An 18,683-nucleotide genomic window follows, 5' to 3' on the forward strand; every position below is an offset into this window, starting at 1 on the left:
TTCCTAACAAGTGCCTTTAATTGTATTTAGTGTGACTATTCCTATGTCTGTAACCTGCTATTCATCCAGAAGGGTATACATACATGTATGTATACATCCGTTTCTGGACGCATGTATACATTTATACACATTTATGTATATATATACTGTATATTTGTTTTATCAACATGTCCTACCATTTTACCACTTCTATTATTATTGATATGTTCTGTGATGTTCTGTTTTAGCAGTTACCATATCTTTTACTTTATTTATCTGCTGCTTTTATTGTCTTGTGATGCACTTTGTAACATCTGTTTTGAGAAGTGCTATATAAATAAATGTATTATTATTATTATTATTATTGTTATTATCTAGGCAAAAAATAATGTTTATTAAAATGTATGTAAAAAATACAACCTAAAAACAAATCAGTAAGATAATGTAAAAGAAAGGTGGAAAAGAACAGAACCATCTTTGTTCTCTATTATAACAGCAGAACCTCTACAGAACCATCTTTATTCTCCATTATAACAGTACAGCCTCTATAGAACATCTTTGTTCTCTATTACAACAGTAGAACCTCTACAGAACCATCTTTGTTCTCCATTATAACAGTAGAACCTCTACAGAACCATATTTGTTCTCCATTATAACAGTAGAACCTCTACAGAACCATCTTTGTTCTCCATTAGAACAGTACAACCTCTACAGAACCATCTTTGTTCTCCATTAGAACAGTAGAACCTCTACAGAACCATCTTTGTTCCCTATTATAACAGTAGAACCTCTACAGAACCATCTTTGTTCTCCATTAGAACAGTAGAACCTCTACAGAACCATCTTTGTTCTCCATTATAACAGTAGAACCTCTACAGAACCATCTTTGTTCTCCATTATAACAGTAGAACCTCTACATAACCATCTTTGTTCTCCATTATAACAGTACAACCTCTACAGAACCATCTTTGTTCTCTATTATAACAGTAGAACCTCTACAGAACCATCTTTGTTCTCCATTATAACAGTAGAACCTCTACAGAACCATCTTTGTTCTCTATTATAACAGTAAAACCTCTACAGAACCATCTCCGTCTCTATTATAACAGTAGAACCTCTACAGAACCATCTTTGTTCTCCATTATAACAGTAGAACCTCTACAGAACCATCTGTGTTCTCTATTATAACAGTAGAACCTCTAAAGAACCATCTTTATTCTCCGTTATAACAGTAAAACCTCTACAAAACCATCTGTGTTCTCTATTATAACAGTAGAACCTCTACAGAACCATCTTTGTTCTCCATTATAACAGTAAAACCTCTACAGAACCATCTCCGTCTCTATTATAACAGTAGAACCTCTACAGAACCATCTATGTTTTCCATTATAACAGTACAACCTCTATAGAACATCTTTGTTCTCTATTACAACAGTAGAACCTCTACAGAACCATCTTTGTTCTCCATTATAACAGCAGAACCTCTACAGAACCATCTTCATTCTCCATTATAACAGTACAACCTCTATAGAACATCTTTGTTCTCTATTACAACAGTAGAACCTCTACAGAACCATCTTTGTTCTCCATTATAACAGTAGAACCTCTACAGAACCAGCTTTGTTCTCTATTATAACAGTAGAACCTCTACAGAATCATCTTTGTTCTCCATTATAACAGTAGAACCTCTACAGAACCATATTTGTTCTCCATTATAACAGTACAACCTCTACAGAACCATCTTTGTTCTCCATTATAACAGTAAAACCTCTACAGAACCATCTTTATTCTCCATTATAACAGTAAAACCTCTACAGAACCATCTTTATTCTCCATTATAACAGTACAACCTCTATAGAACATCTTTGTTCTCTATTATAACAGTAGAACCTCTACAGAACCATCTTTGTTCTCCATTATAACAGTAGAACCTCTACAGAACCATCTTTGTTCTCCATTAGAACAGTACAACCTCTACAGAACCATCTGTGTTCTCTATTATAACAGTAGAACCTCTACAGAACCATCTATGTTCTCCATTAGAACAGTACAACCTCTACAGAACCATCTGTGTTCTCTATTATAACAGTAAAACCTCTACAGAACTATCTCCGTCTCTATTATAACAGTAGAACCTCTACAGAACCATCTATGTTCTCCATTAGAACAGTACAACCTCTACAGAACCATCTTTGTTCTCTATTATAACAGTAGAACCTCTACAGAACCATCTTTGTTCTCCTTTATAACAGTAAAACCTCTACAGAACCATCTTTGTTCCCTATTATAACAGTAGAACCTCTACAGAACCATCTTTTTTCTCCATTATAACAGTAGAACCTCTACAGAACCATCTTTGTTCTCTATTATAACAGTAGAACCTCTACAGAACCATCTTTGTTCTCCATTATAACAGTAGAACCTCTACAGAACCATATTTGTTCTCCATTATAACAGTAGAACCTCTACAGAACCATCTTTGTTCTCCATTATAACAGTAGAACCTCTACATAACCATCTTTGTTCTCCATTAGAACAGTACAACCTCTACAGAACCATCTGTGTTCTCTATTATAACAGTAGAACCTCTACAGAACCATCTGTGTTCTCTATTATAACAGTAGAACCTCTACAGAACCATCTTTGTTCTCCATTATAACAGTAGAACCTCTACAGAACCATATTTGTTCTCCATTATAACAGTAGAACCTCTACAGAACCATCTTTGTTCTCCATTATAACAGTAGAACCTCTACATAACCATCTTTGTTCTCCATTAGAACAGTACAACCTCTACAGAACCATCTTTGTTCTCCATTATAACAGTACAACCTCTACAGAACCATCTTTGTTTGTTCTCCATTAGAACAGTAGAACCTCTAGAGAACCATCTTTGTTCTCCATTATAACAGTACAACCTCTACAGAACCATCTTTGTTCTCCATTAGAACAGTACAACCCCTACAGAACCATCTTTGTTCTCCATTATAACAGTAAAACCTCTACAGAACCATCTGTGTTCTCTATTATAACAGTAAAACCTCTACAGAACCATCTCCGTCTCTATTATAACAGTAGAACCTCTACAGAATCATCTTTGTTCTCCATTATAACAGTAGAACCTCTACAGAACCATATTTGTTCTCCATTATAACAGTAGAACCTCTACAGAACCATCTTTGTTCTCCATTAGAACAGTAGAACCTCTACAGAACCATCTTTGTTCTCCATTATAACAGTAGAACCTCTACAGAACCATCTTTGTTCTCTATTATAACAGTAGAACCTCTACAGAACCATCTTTGTTCTCCATTATAACAGTAGAACCTCTACAGAACATCTTTATTCTCCATTATAACAGTACAACCTCTACAGAACATCTTTGTTCTCCATTATAACAGTAGAACCTCTACAGAACCATCTTTGTTCTCCATTATAACAGTAGAACCTCTACAGAACCATCTTTGTTCCCTATTATAACAGTAGAACCTGTACAGAACCATCTTTTTTCTCCACTATAACAGTAGAACCTCTAGAGAACCATCTTTGTTCTCTATTATAACAGTAGAACCTCTACAGAACCATCTTTGTTCTCCATTATAACAGTAGAACCTCTACAGAACCATCTATGTTCTCCATTAGAACACTACAACCTCTACAGAACCATCTTTGTTCTCCATTAGAACAGTAAAACCTCTACAGAACCATCTGTGTTCTCTATTATAACAGTAAAACCTCTACAGAACCATCTCCGTCTCTATTATAACAGTAGAACCTCTACAGAACCATCTATGTTCTCCATTAGAACAGTACAACCTCTACAGAACCATCTTTGTTCTCCATTATAACAGTAGAACCTCTACAGAACCATCTTTGTTCTCCATTATAACAGCAGAACCTCTAAAGAACCATCTATGTTCTCCATTAGAACAGTAAAACCTCTACAGAACCATCTTTGTTCTCCATTATAACAGCAGAACCTCTAAAGAACCATCTATGTTCTCCATTAGAACAGTACAACCTCTACAGAACCATCTGTGTTCTCTATTATAACAGTAGAACCTCTACAGAACCATCTGTGTTCTCTATTATAACAGTAAAACCTCTACAGAACCATCTCCGTCTCTATTATAACAGTAGAACCTCTACAGAACCATCTATGTTCTCCATTAGAACAGTACAACCTCTACAGAACCATCTTTGTTCTCTATTATAACAGTAAAACCTCTACAGAACCATCTCCGTCTCTATTATAACAGTAGAACCTCTACAGAACCATATGTGTTCTCCATTAGAACAGTACAACCTCTACAGAACCATCTTTGTTCTCCATTAGAACAGTAGAACCTCTACAGAACCATCTCCGTCTCTATTATAACAGTAGAACCTCTACAGAACCATATGTGTTCTCCATTAGAACAGTACAACCTCTACAGAACCATCTTTGTTCTCCATTATAACAGTAAAACCTCTACAGAACCATCTCCGTCTCTATTATAACAGTAAAACCTCTACAGAACCATCTTTGTTCTCCATTATAACAGTAGAACCTCTACAGAACCATCTTTGTTCTCTATTATAACAGTAAAACCTCTACAGAACCATCTCCGTCTCTATTATAACAGTAGAACCTCTACAGAACCATCTTTGTTCTCTATTATAACAGTAAAACCTCTACAGAACCATCTCCGTCTCTATTATAACAGTAAAACCTCTACAGAACCATCTCCGTCTCTATTATAACAGTAGAACCTATACAGAACCATCTATGTTCTCCATTAGAACAGTACAACCTCTACAGAACCATCTGTGTTCTCTATTATAACAGTAAAACCTCTACAGAACCATCTCCGTCTCTATTATAACAGTAGAACCTCTACAGAACCATATGTGTTCTCCATTAGAACAGTACAACCTCTACAGAACCATCTTTGTTCTCCATTAGAACAGTAGAACCTCTACAGACACAACCTCTACAACCTAAATAGTGCATTAAACAAATCAGTAAGATGATGTAAAAGAAAGGTGAAAAACAGCTATAATGAATCTTTAACTGTAAAATATTGTGAAATTAATACAAAGAAACAGTCATTAACAGTACAAAGCTGTAGATTTCAGCAACAGTATAATAATGTTAATTTTACAGCAACATAAAAGCAACCCTGCTGCCAGCTCTTTACTGTTATTTTACTAGTGCTGCTTTTAATTCCATCTGCAGAAAGAAGAGGAGGAGGAGGAGGATGAAGAGGAGGAGGAGGGGGGGTAACTACCTCAACTCTCATCTGATGTAATACTCCCAAACAATGGAGTATAATACAAATCGATAGCAGATGTGTTCAAAATGTATTTTTTTCTCTTCTTACAGTTGTAGATCTATTTTTTGCAAAAAGGATTTTTATATTGGAAGAGAAAAAAACGTCACGCACACATGCGCATATAGGGGTGCCACACTGACGCATCGTTTGTTGTATAGTCAACTGTTTTTTTTTTTCTCCTCTTCTTCTTCTTCTGCTGGAGTGAGAGCATGCCTGTAGCGGATTATTGTTTTTACCGCATTCAACAGTGTTTTCCAAAGCAAAAAAGGGGGCGAAAGTCGCACGCATATGGAGAGGAAGATCCATCCAAAGTGATGAAGAATGGGGGTCACTGAAGTGAGGTATCACGAGCCGAATTGGAAATCTCACCAGTATCTTTCGACGACGCACAGTTGGACACTTTTACCATGGAGCTGCGAGCTTTGAGAGTAAAAAACGCGATTTTGCAGCAGGAGTCTGGCGTGGAGGCAGAATCTTCTATTTTTTGCGCATCTGGAAAAGGGGAATAACGTGTGATTTAAAGAAAAATATATAATATATGTGGATTTTTTTTTATGCTCTGCATTCCCTCAGTTGATTTTTTTTTCAATTTTTTTTTTTTTTTTTGCCATTACAGCTCAGTAGAGGGTGTCAGATTATTCTTAGAGCACCGCGCTAGGATGAACACTGTCTTCTTCTCTTTTTTTGTGATTGCCACACAAAAAAAAAAAAAGGAAGAGACTGAGCGAGGCAAAGACGCCGAAGGATGTGAGGGGTGATGCGGGTGTTTTGCAGCGGTGGGCTCGCCTCTAAAGCTCCAGCAGGGAGTGATTTCAGCACCAGGAGAGAAAGAACAGCTCCAGCAGCTCCAGCAGCTCCAGCAGGGTGTGATTTCAGCACCAGGAGAGAAAGAGCATCTTCTAACGCTGCAGCAGCACGACTGGAGGAGAGAAGGAGCGAAAAAAAGGCTCGGATTTGTTCGTTTTCTTTGCAGCCAAGGTCAGTCTGAAGTGAAAACAGCCGAAAGATGCATCGGACTCTACTGCTGCTTTTTGATTTTTCCATCATAAACACACGGATGCTGTGAGGATCCAGTCGTGAATGTGGTCATTTTTCAATCTGGAAGTCTGGAAGTGCAGGTTAGATGGATCTGTTATAATAAAAAAGACTTCTCTTTAAATCTATCCCCTTTTTCTTCTTATTAGACTGAATTCACAGCTCATATATATATGTATATATATATATATGTCTTGAAACCAAGGGGATGAATTGTTCACGTTAAAAAAAAAATGCTGCTTTGGATTGTTCTGCTGAATGCGGCTCTTTGTGTTGCCAGTGGAAATGTTACAAGGGACGTTTGTAAGGAGCAGATATGCTCCTGCAACGAGGTCGAGGGCGATCTGCACATAGACTGCGAGAAGAGGAGCTTATCCACGCTGCAGCATTTGACTGGACCCAGCTCGCAGTTCTACCACTTGCTGTTGCACGGGAACTCGCTGTCCAGGCTCTTCCCAAACGAGTTCGCCAACTTTTACAACGCGGTGAGCTTGCATTTGGAGAACAACGGCTTGCACGACATTGTGCCAGGTGCTTTCTTGGGGCTGCAGCTGGTGAAGCGTTTGCACATCAATAACAATAAGATCAGATCGTTCAGAAAGAGCACGTTTCTTGGTTTGGACGATTTGGAGTACCTGCAAGCTGATTTCAATCTATTGAGGGATATTGACCCAGCTGTTTTCAGGGACCTTAATAAACTTGAAGTGTTAATACTTAACGACAACCTCATCAGCGCGCTACATATAAATGTGTTCCAACATGTGCCCATTACGCATCTGGACCTGCGTGGGAACCGAATCAAAACGTTGCCTTATGAGGGGATCCTGGAGCAGATACCGGGCATTGCAGAGGTTCTGCTGGAGGACAACCCGTGGGACTGCAACTGCGACCTGGTGTCTCTTAAGGAATGGCTGGAGAACATACCACATAACGCGCTCATTGGGAGGGTGATATGTGAGGCTCCAACAAGGCTGCAAGGGAGCGACTTGAACGAGACCTCAGAGGTGGATATGTGCCCTTCGCTGGGTGGAGTGGACACCAGCCTGGTGGCACCTCCCACTCAGGAGGAGACCTCTGAGACCGGTGTCCCACGTCCCACGCCTTACAAGCCCAGTGGGCGCCCGGATGGAGCCAAGAACCGCTCCAAATCTCGCGAGAACTGGCAGCTGAAGACTAAGCCCACCCCAGTGGTGACAGGTGTGAACGGCGACAGGGAGCAGCAGCAGCTGCACAACGTGACGTGCCCGCAGCCGTGCAACTGCAAGCTGGTGGGCTCCAGACAGGGGTTAGGGGTCAACTGCGAGGGCAAGAAGATCGAGACCTTGTCCAACCTCAAACCCAAGCCCTTGGCGGCCCACGAGCTGAACATGCGAGACAACAACATCCACGCGGTGAAGAAGAACCAGCTGCTCGGCTACTCCAGCCTCAACCTGCTCGATTTGGGCGGGAACAACATCAAGGTGATCGACAACGGCACGTTCCAGAACCAGAGCGAGCTCAGGTGGCTGTACATGGATAAGAACTATCTGGATACGCTGATTGCGGAGATGTTCGTGGGCCTTGTGAATCTGGAATACCTCAGTTTGGAATACAACGACATCCAGCTGATCGTGGCGGGCGCCTTCGGCCCAATGCCCAACCTGAGGGTTCTGTTCCTCAACAACAACCTGCTGAAATCGCTACCCGTGGATGCTTTCCTTGGGATTTCTTTATCCAAAATTAGCCTGCATAATAATTATTTCACCTATCTCAACGTTGTTGGAGTGCTAGACCAGCTCAACTCAATCATACAGATCGATTTACACGGGAACCCGTGGGAGTGCACGTGCAACATCGTGCCCTTCAAGCAGTGGTCGGAGAAGCTCGGGGCCGACGTGATCGTGAGCGACCTCAAGTGCGAGTCCCCCGAAGGGTTCTGGAAGCGAGACTTCCGCCACGTGCGAAACGACCTCATGTGCCCCAAGCTCTACGACAAAGTCTCCCCGACGCCCCCCTCCAAAAACAGCACTTTCACCCTGGACTCGGGGACGCGCTCGAACTCCTACTTGGAGCCGAACCGGGTCTCCATTTCGGTGCTTGTCCCCGGGTTGCTGCTGGTGTTCGTCACGTCCGCGTTCACCGTCGTGGGGATGCTCGTGTTTATTTTGCGCAATCGGAAGAGGTCGAAGCGGAGGGACGGGAACTCGTCGGCCTCGGAGATCAACTCCTTGCAGACGGTGTGTGACTCGTCTTACTGGCACAGCGGCGGGCCTTATCACGCGGACGGGGGCGCGCACCGGGGCTTCGACTGCAGCACGCACCTCTCCACGACTAATGATGCATAAAAAGGGGACTCTGGTGCAATAAGCCTGGATTACAAACAGACAAGACTGACGCACATAAATGACTGAAACGGCCACCCAAAGGCAAACACAGACTTGTTTATGTCTTGTTTTCTCCAGTTGAACCAAGTAAGTCAGTCTGCTGCTGCTGCTGCTGCTGCCGCTGCTGCTGCTGCTGCACAGGCCCCACTCTGTAATATATGTATATGCCAAGCCCCCTGGCTAAAAAACCCCTCCCTCCCTCCTCCTCCCAGTTCTGCTATTTGCCGCAATCGGACTACGGATCTGTATGAGACAGAAAAGAGGGAGAACAAGGAGCGAGGGAGCGGGGCGTGTGTGTGAACGAGAGAGAGAGAGAGAGCGAGCGAGGACCCAGGGAATGGTGCACGAACGCATGAATGTAAATGTAAATACTCGGACCGATGTATCATAATCTGCATGATGATATTTCGCATGGTTTCAACACACACACGACGGCGAGGAACCATAACCACCATAACCAACAAAGAAGCGACCCTTTTCATGTTATATCAATATGACGACAATATATAGATATTAAGAATTATATATGACTATTACAAAGTGCCATTTCTCTATTTTTTGTGAACCTGCAGTTAGGATTTGTATTTGTTGTTTTTTTTTGGAGAAAAAAAAAACTATGGGAAAGGAAGTGAAGCTGTCAGTGCATGTTCTTTTTTCTGTTTGTTATCATTTGATTGTCGATAAATATTGGGGTTATTTATACCGTACTAGATGGTGCAGATTAAATCCACGTCTGCAGCAAAGTCATCATCTCCTTTATGAATGTAAAACTGTGTTATTTTATGGTGTGCCAATTGTTGACTTTCAGATATTCAAGACATGCAGATGAGCATGACCAATTAACGTCACTCAGATGCTTTATGCTGCAAAGTTAATGTAGCTAAAATAACAGTTCCGTGGTTTTGTGTGTCAATGAATATAGCCTGCTTTGGGTGAGAGGAAGAAAAAAAATAATAACAATGAGTCATTTAAATGGGGGGTTTATACCATCATATTTTTTCAACAACTGAGCAAAGAAGTGTTTTCAATTGAGCTATGTAGGTATAATTCGATCTATGTAAACAGCGCAGGTAGACTGATATAGAATAGAATGCTTTTTTTAATGTCAGAAAAAGAAGTATTCCTCCACGAAAAAAAAGCTTATGGCTATGATTCACTTTCATCATATTGTGAGCTTTTGTAAAGCCATCTAATCTTGTCCAAATAAGAGAACTGAAACTCACTGTATTTACTACAAAATGTGCTTGAAATAGGCTGTTTTTGGGGGCAGTGGGGAGGGGGGAGGGGGTCCTTGCTTTCTAACAAACTGGGGAAAGAACTCAGCATGTGGCCGGTCCATAGAGACACTGGAGTGCGTCCTTCATTGAGGGGATTAAAAAAGGCAAACACACCAGGCTGTTCTCATACAACGTTCGTAGCTATACCTACGAAAAGTAATGCACTGTAATTCATACCTACCCCAAAAAATCTACTCCTATGTAATCCACGTTATCGTGAACCAGGAAGTATAAACAAGCGCCACATAGGGAGGAGGTCGGGGTGGATTGGTGGGTCAAAAAACATTGGACTTTCGCCCAGGGGGCCGGTGTTCGTATCCCGTGTGAAACCAGAAGTTAACGTTGATTTATTCGTCACGTAGCTTCCGTATATAAGTTGCGCCACTTCTGTAGTTATTTAAACCCAAACTTTGACTTATTTGTCGCGTAAATTCCTAAAAACATCGGACTTTCGCCCAGGAGACCGGTATTCATATTTCGTGTGAAACCAGAAGTTAACGTTGATTTATTCATCACGTAAGTTACGTACTTATGTAACGCCACTTCCGTAGTTTCTTAACTCAAACCACAATCTTATCCTAAACCTAGCTAAGTAGTTTTGTTGTCTAAACCTAACCAAGTTGTTTCCTGTAAAGACGGACTTCATTTTGAAAAGACTGTGGTCATGTAACAAGCGGAAATTGACACACGTTGCTGGACTTTCGTAGGAAAACACACGACAAATGGGGAATTACTTTTCGTAAGATATCACATGAACCGTTGTATGAGGACACGTTGCACACAACCATACGCGGAGGTAATTCGATAATGCTAGATGCCTTTTTTCAATTCAGCATTTTTGAAATTGAGATGATCTTCTCTGGTGGGGGGGGGGGGGGGGGGGGGGGGGGGGGGCGGTGTCGCATGGTTTTTGTGGGCTCATGAAAACAATGCCATGACTGAATACCTGTTTTGCAGAGCTCAGCTGTCGGGGTCTACTGCTTAGCCTATACTGCTTTAACTTAGCGTGGATTTGGATAAAAAAAAAAAATACAACTAAAATAATTAAACCGTTGGGGCATACTTCTAAAAATATTCTCAATTCTTTAACTTCTCTGCAGAGTCTAAAACAGATGCAAGGAATGTGCAATTTCTTTTTTTTTTTCATTTATTTGTAATTATAATGTAATATTCCAGTGCTGGTGACATCTTTTCTTTAAGAAACCCACTCTAAAATGCCTAATTTAGACAAGCATAATTCGGCAACAATCCTAAAACAGCCGATTAGACTGTTGTTTGGCCCTTAAATGGGCGTTACCAGTCGCTATAAGCCCCATAGATATGGGTCAATAGGGGCCTACTACACCTACTAGTAGCTTTTATCATCTATTCACATGGTAAATCACAAAAAGAAGGAATAAAAGAATACAACAGTGGCCTGTAGCGACTGTTGTAAGTATGATGGAGAAGCGGAAGTCAGGCGCTGTAGTATAGACGGTGTGAAACTCCATATGGTTGGAGGTCGTAGGGGTTGGAAGCAATGGGACACAAAACACAGGGTTTTTGCTCAGGAGGCCGGGGTTTGCATCCCGTGTGAAACCAACAATGTGTAGTTTTCTTTGTGTTCACAAGTATTAAAATGTAGTTATTTTAAGCGAAAACACAGTTTTTCCTCCCCCTAGTTGTTTTGTTTTGTTGCCTATATCTAAGTGTTTTTGTTGCCTAAACCTAAAACAAAGTTGTAGTTGTGTTGCCTAAACTGAACGAAGCCATTTTGTTTGTGTTCAAAATGTAACGTTTCATTCAGTTTCATTAGAACGTGTTGCTTTTTAAGTTTCACTTTTACAACGTAGTAGGCCCCTACTGACCCACATCTATGGTGCTTATAGCGACAGATAACGCACATTTAAGTAGCTGATAATAGTCAAATTGGGTGCCTAAAATGCCATGGCCATGATGAGAGTGTACAGAGTTGATGTGAGATGGGCTTACACCCTCTAACTCCCCTTCACCCTCCCCCGACTCTCCCCAGCTAGTCAGCCTACAGTATCTCCCCCAGTATACAGGCTAGCGCTGTTCATGGTGCTGAATCACCTCCCCTGCTTTCTTTGTCTGCCTGTGTCTGTTTGTGTGAGGACAAATGAGCGAGAGAGAGAGAGAGAGAAAGAGAGAGAGAGAGCAGTTGCGTGACAATTTGCATGTATGTGTACACCTCCCCCCCTGCTGTCACCCCTCCCTCTCCCCCATTACCGCCATGTAACCATGCGCAGCTTGACCTTGGGGACTAACATCTCAGCAGATCTGTGACAAACACTCATCATCATCACCTCCCCGCATTTTCAGTCACCTTGCTTCCCCCCTCAACTCCCCCGCTTTTCTGTCCAATCACAACGGGTGGTGGTGGTGGTGGTGGTGGAGGTGGTGTGGGGGGTTTGGGGGTAACTACGTGTCTCTTCTGTGGTGTATTACTGTGCCACAGCCCACTGATGATTTGTCATAATTTTCAAAAAAGCTGTGTTTCAAAGTTACATTTATATGCTTTGCGATATTTGACCTGCTTCTATTTTGTTAAATAAAGTGTGGTTGAGGTTGAGTACATTTTTTTTTTTTTTTTGTAGGAATTTTCATTGGTGTAATGCGACATGTGACAGGTTTGATTCATCATCTGTTCTTTGCATACTTAATATACTGAAGGGGTTTACATATTTAGTTCAAGCACACTGCCTTATGTCTTCAAAATAAGGTTGAATTGATGTTATTTCATTACTGTGCACTATGACGGAGGTTATTACATTTTATCGCGCTCCATATCATGTTATTTTTAGACAGTTTTTATCATGATTCTTGGATGCTACTTCCGTGGTACCCTGGAGAGAAAATGACACATTTAGACTCTCGCTGCAGTGCAGGAATGTGGATTTATTATTTCCTTTTTTGGGGTATGCAAAGCCAAAATCCAAGATGGTTGTGCATCCAAAAATACTGGTGTATAAGAAGTCATAATTCAGGAATCTTATGAATGTTTGAATGTGAATATTTTACATTTAATGGAAAAATGTTGTGCAGCGGAGTGGTATACTTTCCATTACATCAGCTAATACATCTTCAAAACATACTTTTCCTCTGTTTGAATCCATTAGAGATTGGTTGTTCCTGTGCTGTAGTCCCGTGTGAGTCTGTGTCTAACAGTAGGGCCCATTCATTAATGCGATGGATAATAGCTGTTGGAATCACAGCGGCGTGGAGTCGCCTCTTTTACACGCTGGGCACACAGCGTTCCAACACTGTTGTGGCCCAGCAGGCCTGCCGTAGTTCGTGTGATAGTCTCCCCCGAGGAGCTGGCAGTTGATGCAACACTTCCAGCAGGAATAACATCATCCGCACACCTCGTAGACTCGGCTTTGGTGGAAGTCTCGATGGTCCTGCTTTGGTGTAATCCGGAGGGCATGGGAAATGGTTTGTGTTCTGTATTTTGGAAGCTGTACTTTCTTCGCTTCAGGGTTGCAACAAAAAAAAACAGTGTACCTGTGGCTGGTTTGGCTGGTTAGTCATCCGTTGGAATTACAGCTTGAACGCCCACCACAAACATTATGTCTTGTTTTTGTGCTACCTCAGGCACATCTGTATTGTTTTTTATGTTGTTTCTTTGAGGTAATAACTGTCCGCACAGCCGATTTGACTGTTGTCGCTATAAGCACCATAGATGTGGGTCAATAGGGGCCAACTACACCCACTAGAAGGTTTTATCATCTATTCACATGGTAGAACACCAAATACAAACAGTTTTATACATGACAGCGACCTCTAGGGACTAATTATGACAGGAGAAGAAGCGGAAGTCAGACGCTGTAGTATAGATAGCGTGAAACCCCATATGGGGTGGAGGTTGGGGGCGATTGATGGGACACAAGCCCCAGGTTCGCAACTCATGTGATATCAACAATGTGTAGTTGTGCTACGTTTTACTTTCACTTGTGAAACGTATTTTATCTAACGTAAGTTTCACTTTCACTTTTACAATGTAGTAGGCACAATAGGCCCCTACTGACCCACATCTATGGTGCTTATAGCAACTGATAACGCCTATTTAATGGCCTGATAACAGTTGAATCGTTTACACCGCAAGATCCCAAGCAGGTAGCATTTGAAACAAATTGTACGACAGGAAAAATATAGATACAATATGTCAACAAGCATATATACATACTGTATATATATAGTGATTCTGATGTCTCAGATTCATTACACTTAGTTACAAATGGCCACGAGTCTTTCCCTTTAATTAGCGCTAAAGTGTCACTGGCTATCTTTTATCCGACTCCCAGCGGTCAGTGTGTCTGCTCTTGTTTAAGTTTTGTAAAAATCACCAAAAGCTTTGCGGCGCCTTTGATGTAAGCTTTGATGAAAGTCCCATGTGTTGCACTGAACAGTTGCCAGTCGTCCTGCACTCCCAAACTCTGCAGCCACTGCAACTTGCTGCTGGTTTTTCTAAGCCCGTGGGTGTGTGTAGTAGTGATTATCTGGCCTTATCCCCGGGGATTTCTTGGTGTTACTCCCAGATATTATTATTAGCCCATCCACTGGAAAGCGCTCGGCCTATAAGTCTCAGTGGTTGGGTTTTATTGGTTGTTATGTTCTTTGCGAGCCACGCTGTATGTGAATACCCTTCATTCTTTAAATGTTGTGCTTGGAACCACTGATTGAGTTTGGTATTAATGCAATGGAGTGTTTTACATGACAGGAAACACAGCAGGCATTAGCTTGTGTAATCATTGTGCTTTTTAATATACCTTTCACTATGCAAACATATCCTTAAAAACACCAATATAATTATAAATCCACAAAGGGAAACCTTTAGGGGGTTAAAATGTGTTTGTGCTGCAGCCTTGCAATGCACTTTGTTCAATACAATCACTGTAAGTCATTGTTAGAGGCTAATCTGTCTGATATTGTGGTACATATTTGGCTTTATGACAACTAGCTGGAGCGGCAACAAAGCAGAAATACATGAAATGACTCGAGGAAAAAGTTGCATACTTTGGAAGCAGCTCCAGGAGTCAAAACGTGGGCAGATAAATCAATCAAAAACGCAAGGAGTTCAAATATTTCAAACCTTACTCATACTCCCATGTCTGCCAGCCAGACTATAGAGCAAACATCCAGAGTAATTAAAAGGATCTCGGCTCATAATAGACCCAGATCGGGTGTCAACCGGCTGCGCGCTGGCCCACGTCAAACCACCAAAGCGGGGGCCTTTAATCAAGATGAGTGAATGGCCTACCGAGTGTTTCCTCCAGCTCTAAGTAATCCTCTTCTTCCAGCCCCCACTTATCGATTATCTCATTGATTTCATTTAGCAGAGCCACGCGCGTTCCCCCATCCCTTGCTGGTGTTTCGGGGCTTTGTGTGGCTCCACCTGATCTGATTACACCGCTCAAACGAGAGCAACAACTGCAGTACAAAATGGAGTTTTGTTTGCAGTCATAAACTCAGGATGTGGGGATTTGTTCAGGGGAAGGAAGCAGCGGCGGACTTTCTAACAGACTTCATTAAACAACACCTGCACGTATACGTGGGTGGATGTATGGTCACGAACACACTCCACAGCTTGACACCGAGGCTATAAGGAATTTTAATTTCCTGAGGCTATCTCGGTGTGAACCCAAGGCCCTCAATACTTCTTACAATTACCTGGCTGGTCAGAGAACAGCTTGTAACTGAGCCAAGGAGAAGTAAGAGCACGTTGTATATAGCTGACCCTTATACATTAATATATTTGTACATCCAGGGCTCTCCTCTTGAGGGAGAAGTGGCATTAAGGTGCTTGACGGTACACAATGATGCTCTACTGTAAGTGTCGAGTTAGACGTAGATTGGAGAGCTTGAGCACGTGCTGATGCTTCAACCACTCTCATTTCTCTCTGACATGATTTCTAGGTATACAAGCGGAAAATGCAAAAACTGCTAACCAAGAAGCTCGAAGAAAATCTGTCTCCTCTTCTAATCCTTACATATGAACACTGGTTGAAAAAAACCCCAGCAGAGAGTACACACAGAAACTGTTAACAGCGCAGATGCTTTCTATAGTATTGTGAATTCAAGAGATGGCAGTTTGGCAGAGAAATCCACCACATTTTAACACTGTTTTGTGGAAGTTGCCTTCCCACACTACTCCACTGCTATATGCGTGAAAATATAAACCATATTTTCCTTCAAATATATATATATTTTTCCTTTTGTTTGACCTCATTAAAACTCAATATGTGCAGTAGGAAGCTAAAATGGTTACCCTTTCCTTTACCACAAACCGGGCTTGCACATTTGAAGGTTGTTATATGGGCTATAAATGGAAAAATATATTCCTTTTCTTCGCCAAAAAGTCGTTCACAGACAAAGAAATGCATTCTATGTTATCCTACATTCAGATGCTACTTGTGTTTGTGGCCAATTAGACCTCACAGGGTCTTACTAATGACACATCTGTTGTAAAACTCCATTAACACAAATCCAAAAAGACATAGTCCTGGGGAAAATGTACTACCAAACAGAGATATAGTATTTACAAGCTGGAATCACAAATAGAAGTAAGTAAGTAAGTAAAATGTCGTCCATTCAAAATCATATGTATAAAATTAAGATATTTCATAGTGATAAAACAATGTCAAGTGTGTTTTTTTAAAGGTCTCCAAGAGCCCAAACAAAACTCAGTGAGGATATACTCTCATACATATTACATCTAACTGCAAATATACTGTAAAAATGTCAACTTGTAATTGTTCTTTATGTCATAGAATACAATTTGTTTGGTCTTAGAAACCTCAATTACCAGCATTTAAAGTAAAAAATGAAGTTGTGCCACCAAATTTATAGCATAGACTAACATAGACTTTATACTGGACTCATTAGTACTGTAACATCTCACAGATAAACCCCAACTGTTTTAAATTGTCTAGTTATCATGAGACTAAATAATAAGTTGACAAAATGTCAAATTGCTCGTTTACTAAACTCATCAACTTATATCATTTAGAAACATTGTTAGCTCATTAGCATATACTTCCCAGCATGCATTGCATTAAGGGTCTAATTCACCAGAAATCCTTCTTTGCTGTAATATGAGGAAAGTAACATGATTATGTCTCTTTATTCATGTGTCTCAGAGGAATCATAGTTGACAGGATTATGATTTGATGCCACATGGTCTTCTCTCTGCCAATGAAGGAATACTAAATGTATAGATGATATGGAAACCAACTGGAAACCAAGCTCATTTATAAAATAAAATTAAAACCCCAAGTGGACACAATGTACAGATTTGAGTTACTTTAATTTAGAGTTAATTAAATTGCATATAACTCAAAATTACATTGACGTTTGTTGGCTTGGAAATTTCTCAAATATATTTTTTTTTATAATGTACAAAGCGATGTTTTGATAATCATAAGTTACTCAGATTTATTTTTACATTTTGGTTAGTTTGGTTGCACGAATCGGGTCCAATTATTTGACTTCTATAATATAAGATAAATGGTGAATTTAGTTGTATTCTCCTGACAGCACCAACACTTCAACAAAACCAAACAGCAACTGTTTCCTGTCCGAACTAATTCCAAGTTTCATGAATTGCAAAGCAGCACAATTACACCTGACAAGACATGTCGGATCCTTTGCTACCAAAGCGGTGTCATTTCAAGGATATGTTGCCTTTGTTGGAATGAGTCATTTGTTTCCCAAAAAGGAGCATAACAAAGTGTTTTTGGACTAACCTTTCAGGAAATGCTAATTACAGTGAGCCTGATTAATCTAAGCAGACACCTGGATGTGTCATTTTCCAAAATAAGATACTACACAATTTGTTTTCCTTCAGATTTGCATGCGTAGCAGCTTTTGCCACCTGGAGTTTTGAACTCTGCTTTTTAGAAATATCAACCCAAAATGGAGAGAAAACATGAAAGCTTCACCTCCACTAAGCAGACACACGGCAGGCTTTGATATGTTAATGTAAAGTGTCAACATTTTGTGACATACGATGAGCAGATGTACACAGAATGAGCACATATGTCTATGTGGTAGTCTCACATGCTGAGGCTTTTAAGTCCAACTGTGCACCCGATAGGTGATTCATTAGATATTCATTGCAGACAATTAGTAATTCAGCCACGACACAAGATGACGGCTGTATGTAAATGTTTACGAGCAGTGAAAGAAGATGACGAAGGCTACATGAGCTAGCGTTCTCGACTTCTAAACACGGCTTTAGAAACAACATAGTGAATGAAATATTTTCAATTTTTCCGCATGAAAACACGAGATGAATGGTGCAAAGTTGCGACGGAAAAAGGGTCATCCTTCTTTTCTTCCCATCACTACGTTGTTTGCCCTCCCCTCCAACTCGCGGCGCGCCATTCAGACGGATGCGTTTTGATTTTCCACTCCTTTGTCACTCTTTTTTGACGACGGGCGAATCGATAGGCGCTTGAAGACGGGGCTTGTGTGGGAGGAATTGACTTCCCTTACACCCACTCTATTTAGCCTGACAGTTTGTGGCAGCTCGCAACAAACACATCATCATCCCCATCATCATCAGCAACAACAACAACAACGGTCCACGAAAAGAGAGGACGTCGCTAAGCTGTCCACATTCGTCTTCATTCGTCTTTGTTAAAGGGGGAGCTATATATTTTTGTATCTTTGTGTGAGGAATGTGACAAGAGTTTGTTTCTCTGGTTGCTGCC

General features: G+C 40.9%; 1 protein-coding gene and 1 long non-coding RNA gene across 2 annotated transcripts in view; one reads left to right on the top strand and one right to left on the bottom strand.

Annotated features, from left to right (window-relative positions):
* The window catches only part of LOC119483917, a 289,619-nt gene that overhangs the window by 37,005 nt on the left and 233,931 nt on the right, over nucleotides 1-18,683 (bottom strand). The window lies entirely within an intron of this gene.
* Nucleotides 5,335-9,435, top strand: LOC119483915 (SLIT and NTRK-like protein 1). Its single transcript, XM_037762407.1, has one exon. The coding sequence runs from the start codon at nucleotides 6,563-6,565 to the stop codon at nucleotides 8,651-8,653; it is 2,091 nt and encodes a 696-aa protein (XP_037618335.1). The 5' UTR covers nucleotides 5,335-6,562; the 3' UTR covers nucleotides 8,654-9,435.

Source organism: Sebastes umbrosus, chromosome 24 (genome assembly GCF_015220745.1).
Source record: "Sebastes umbrosus isolate fSebUmb1 chromosome 24, fSebUmb1.pri, whole genome shotgun sequence".
NCBI lineage: Eukaryota > Metazoa > Chordata > Actinopteri > Perciformes > Sebastidae > Sebastes > Sebastes umbrosus.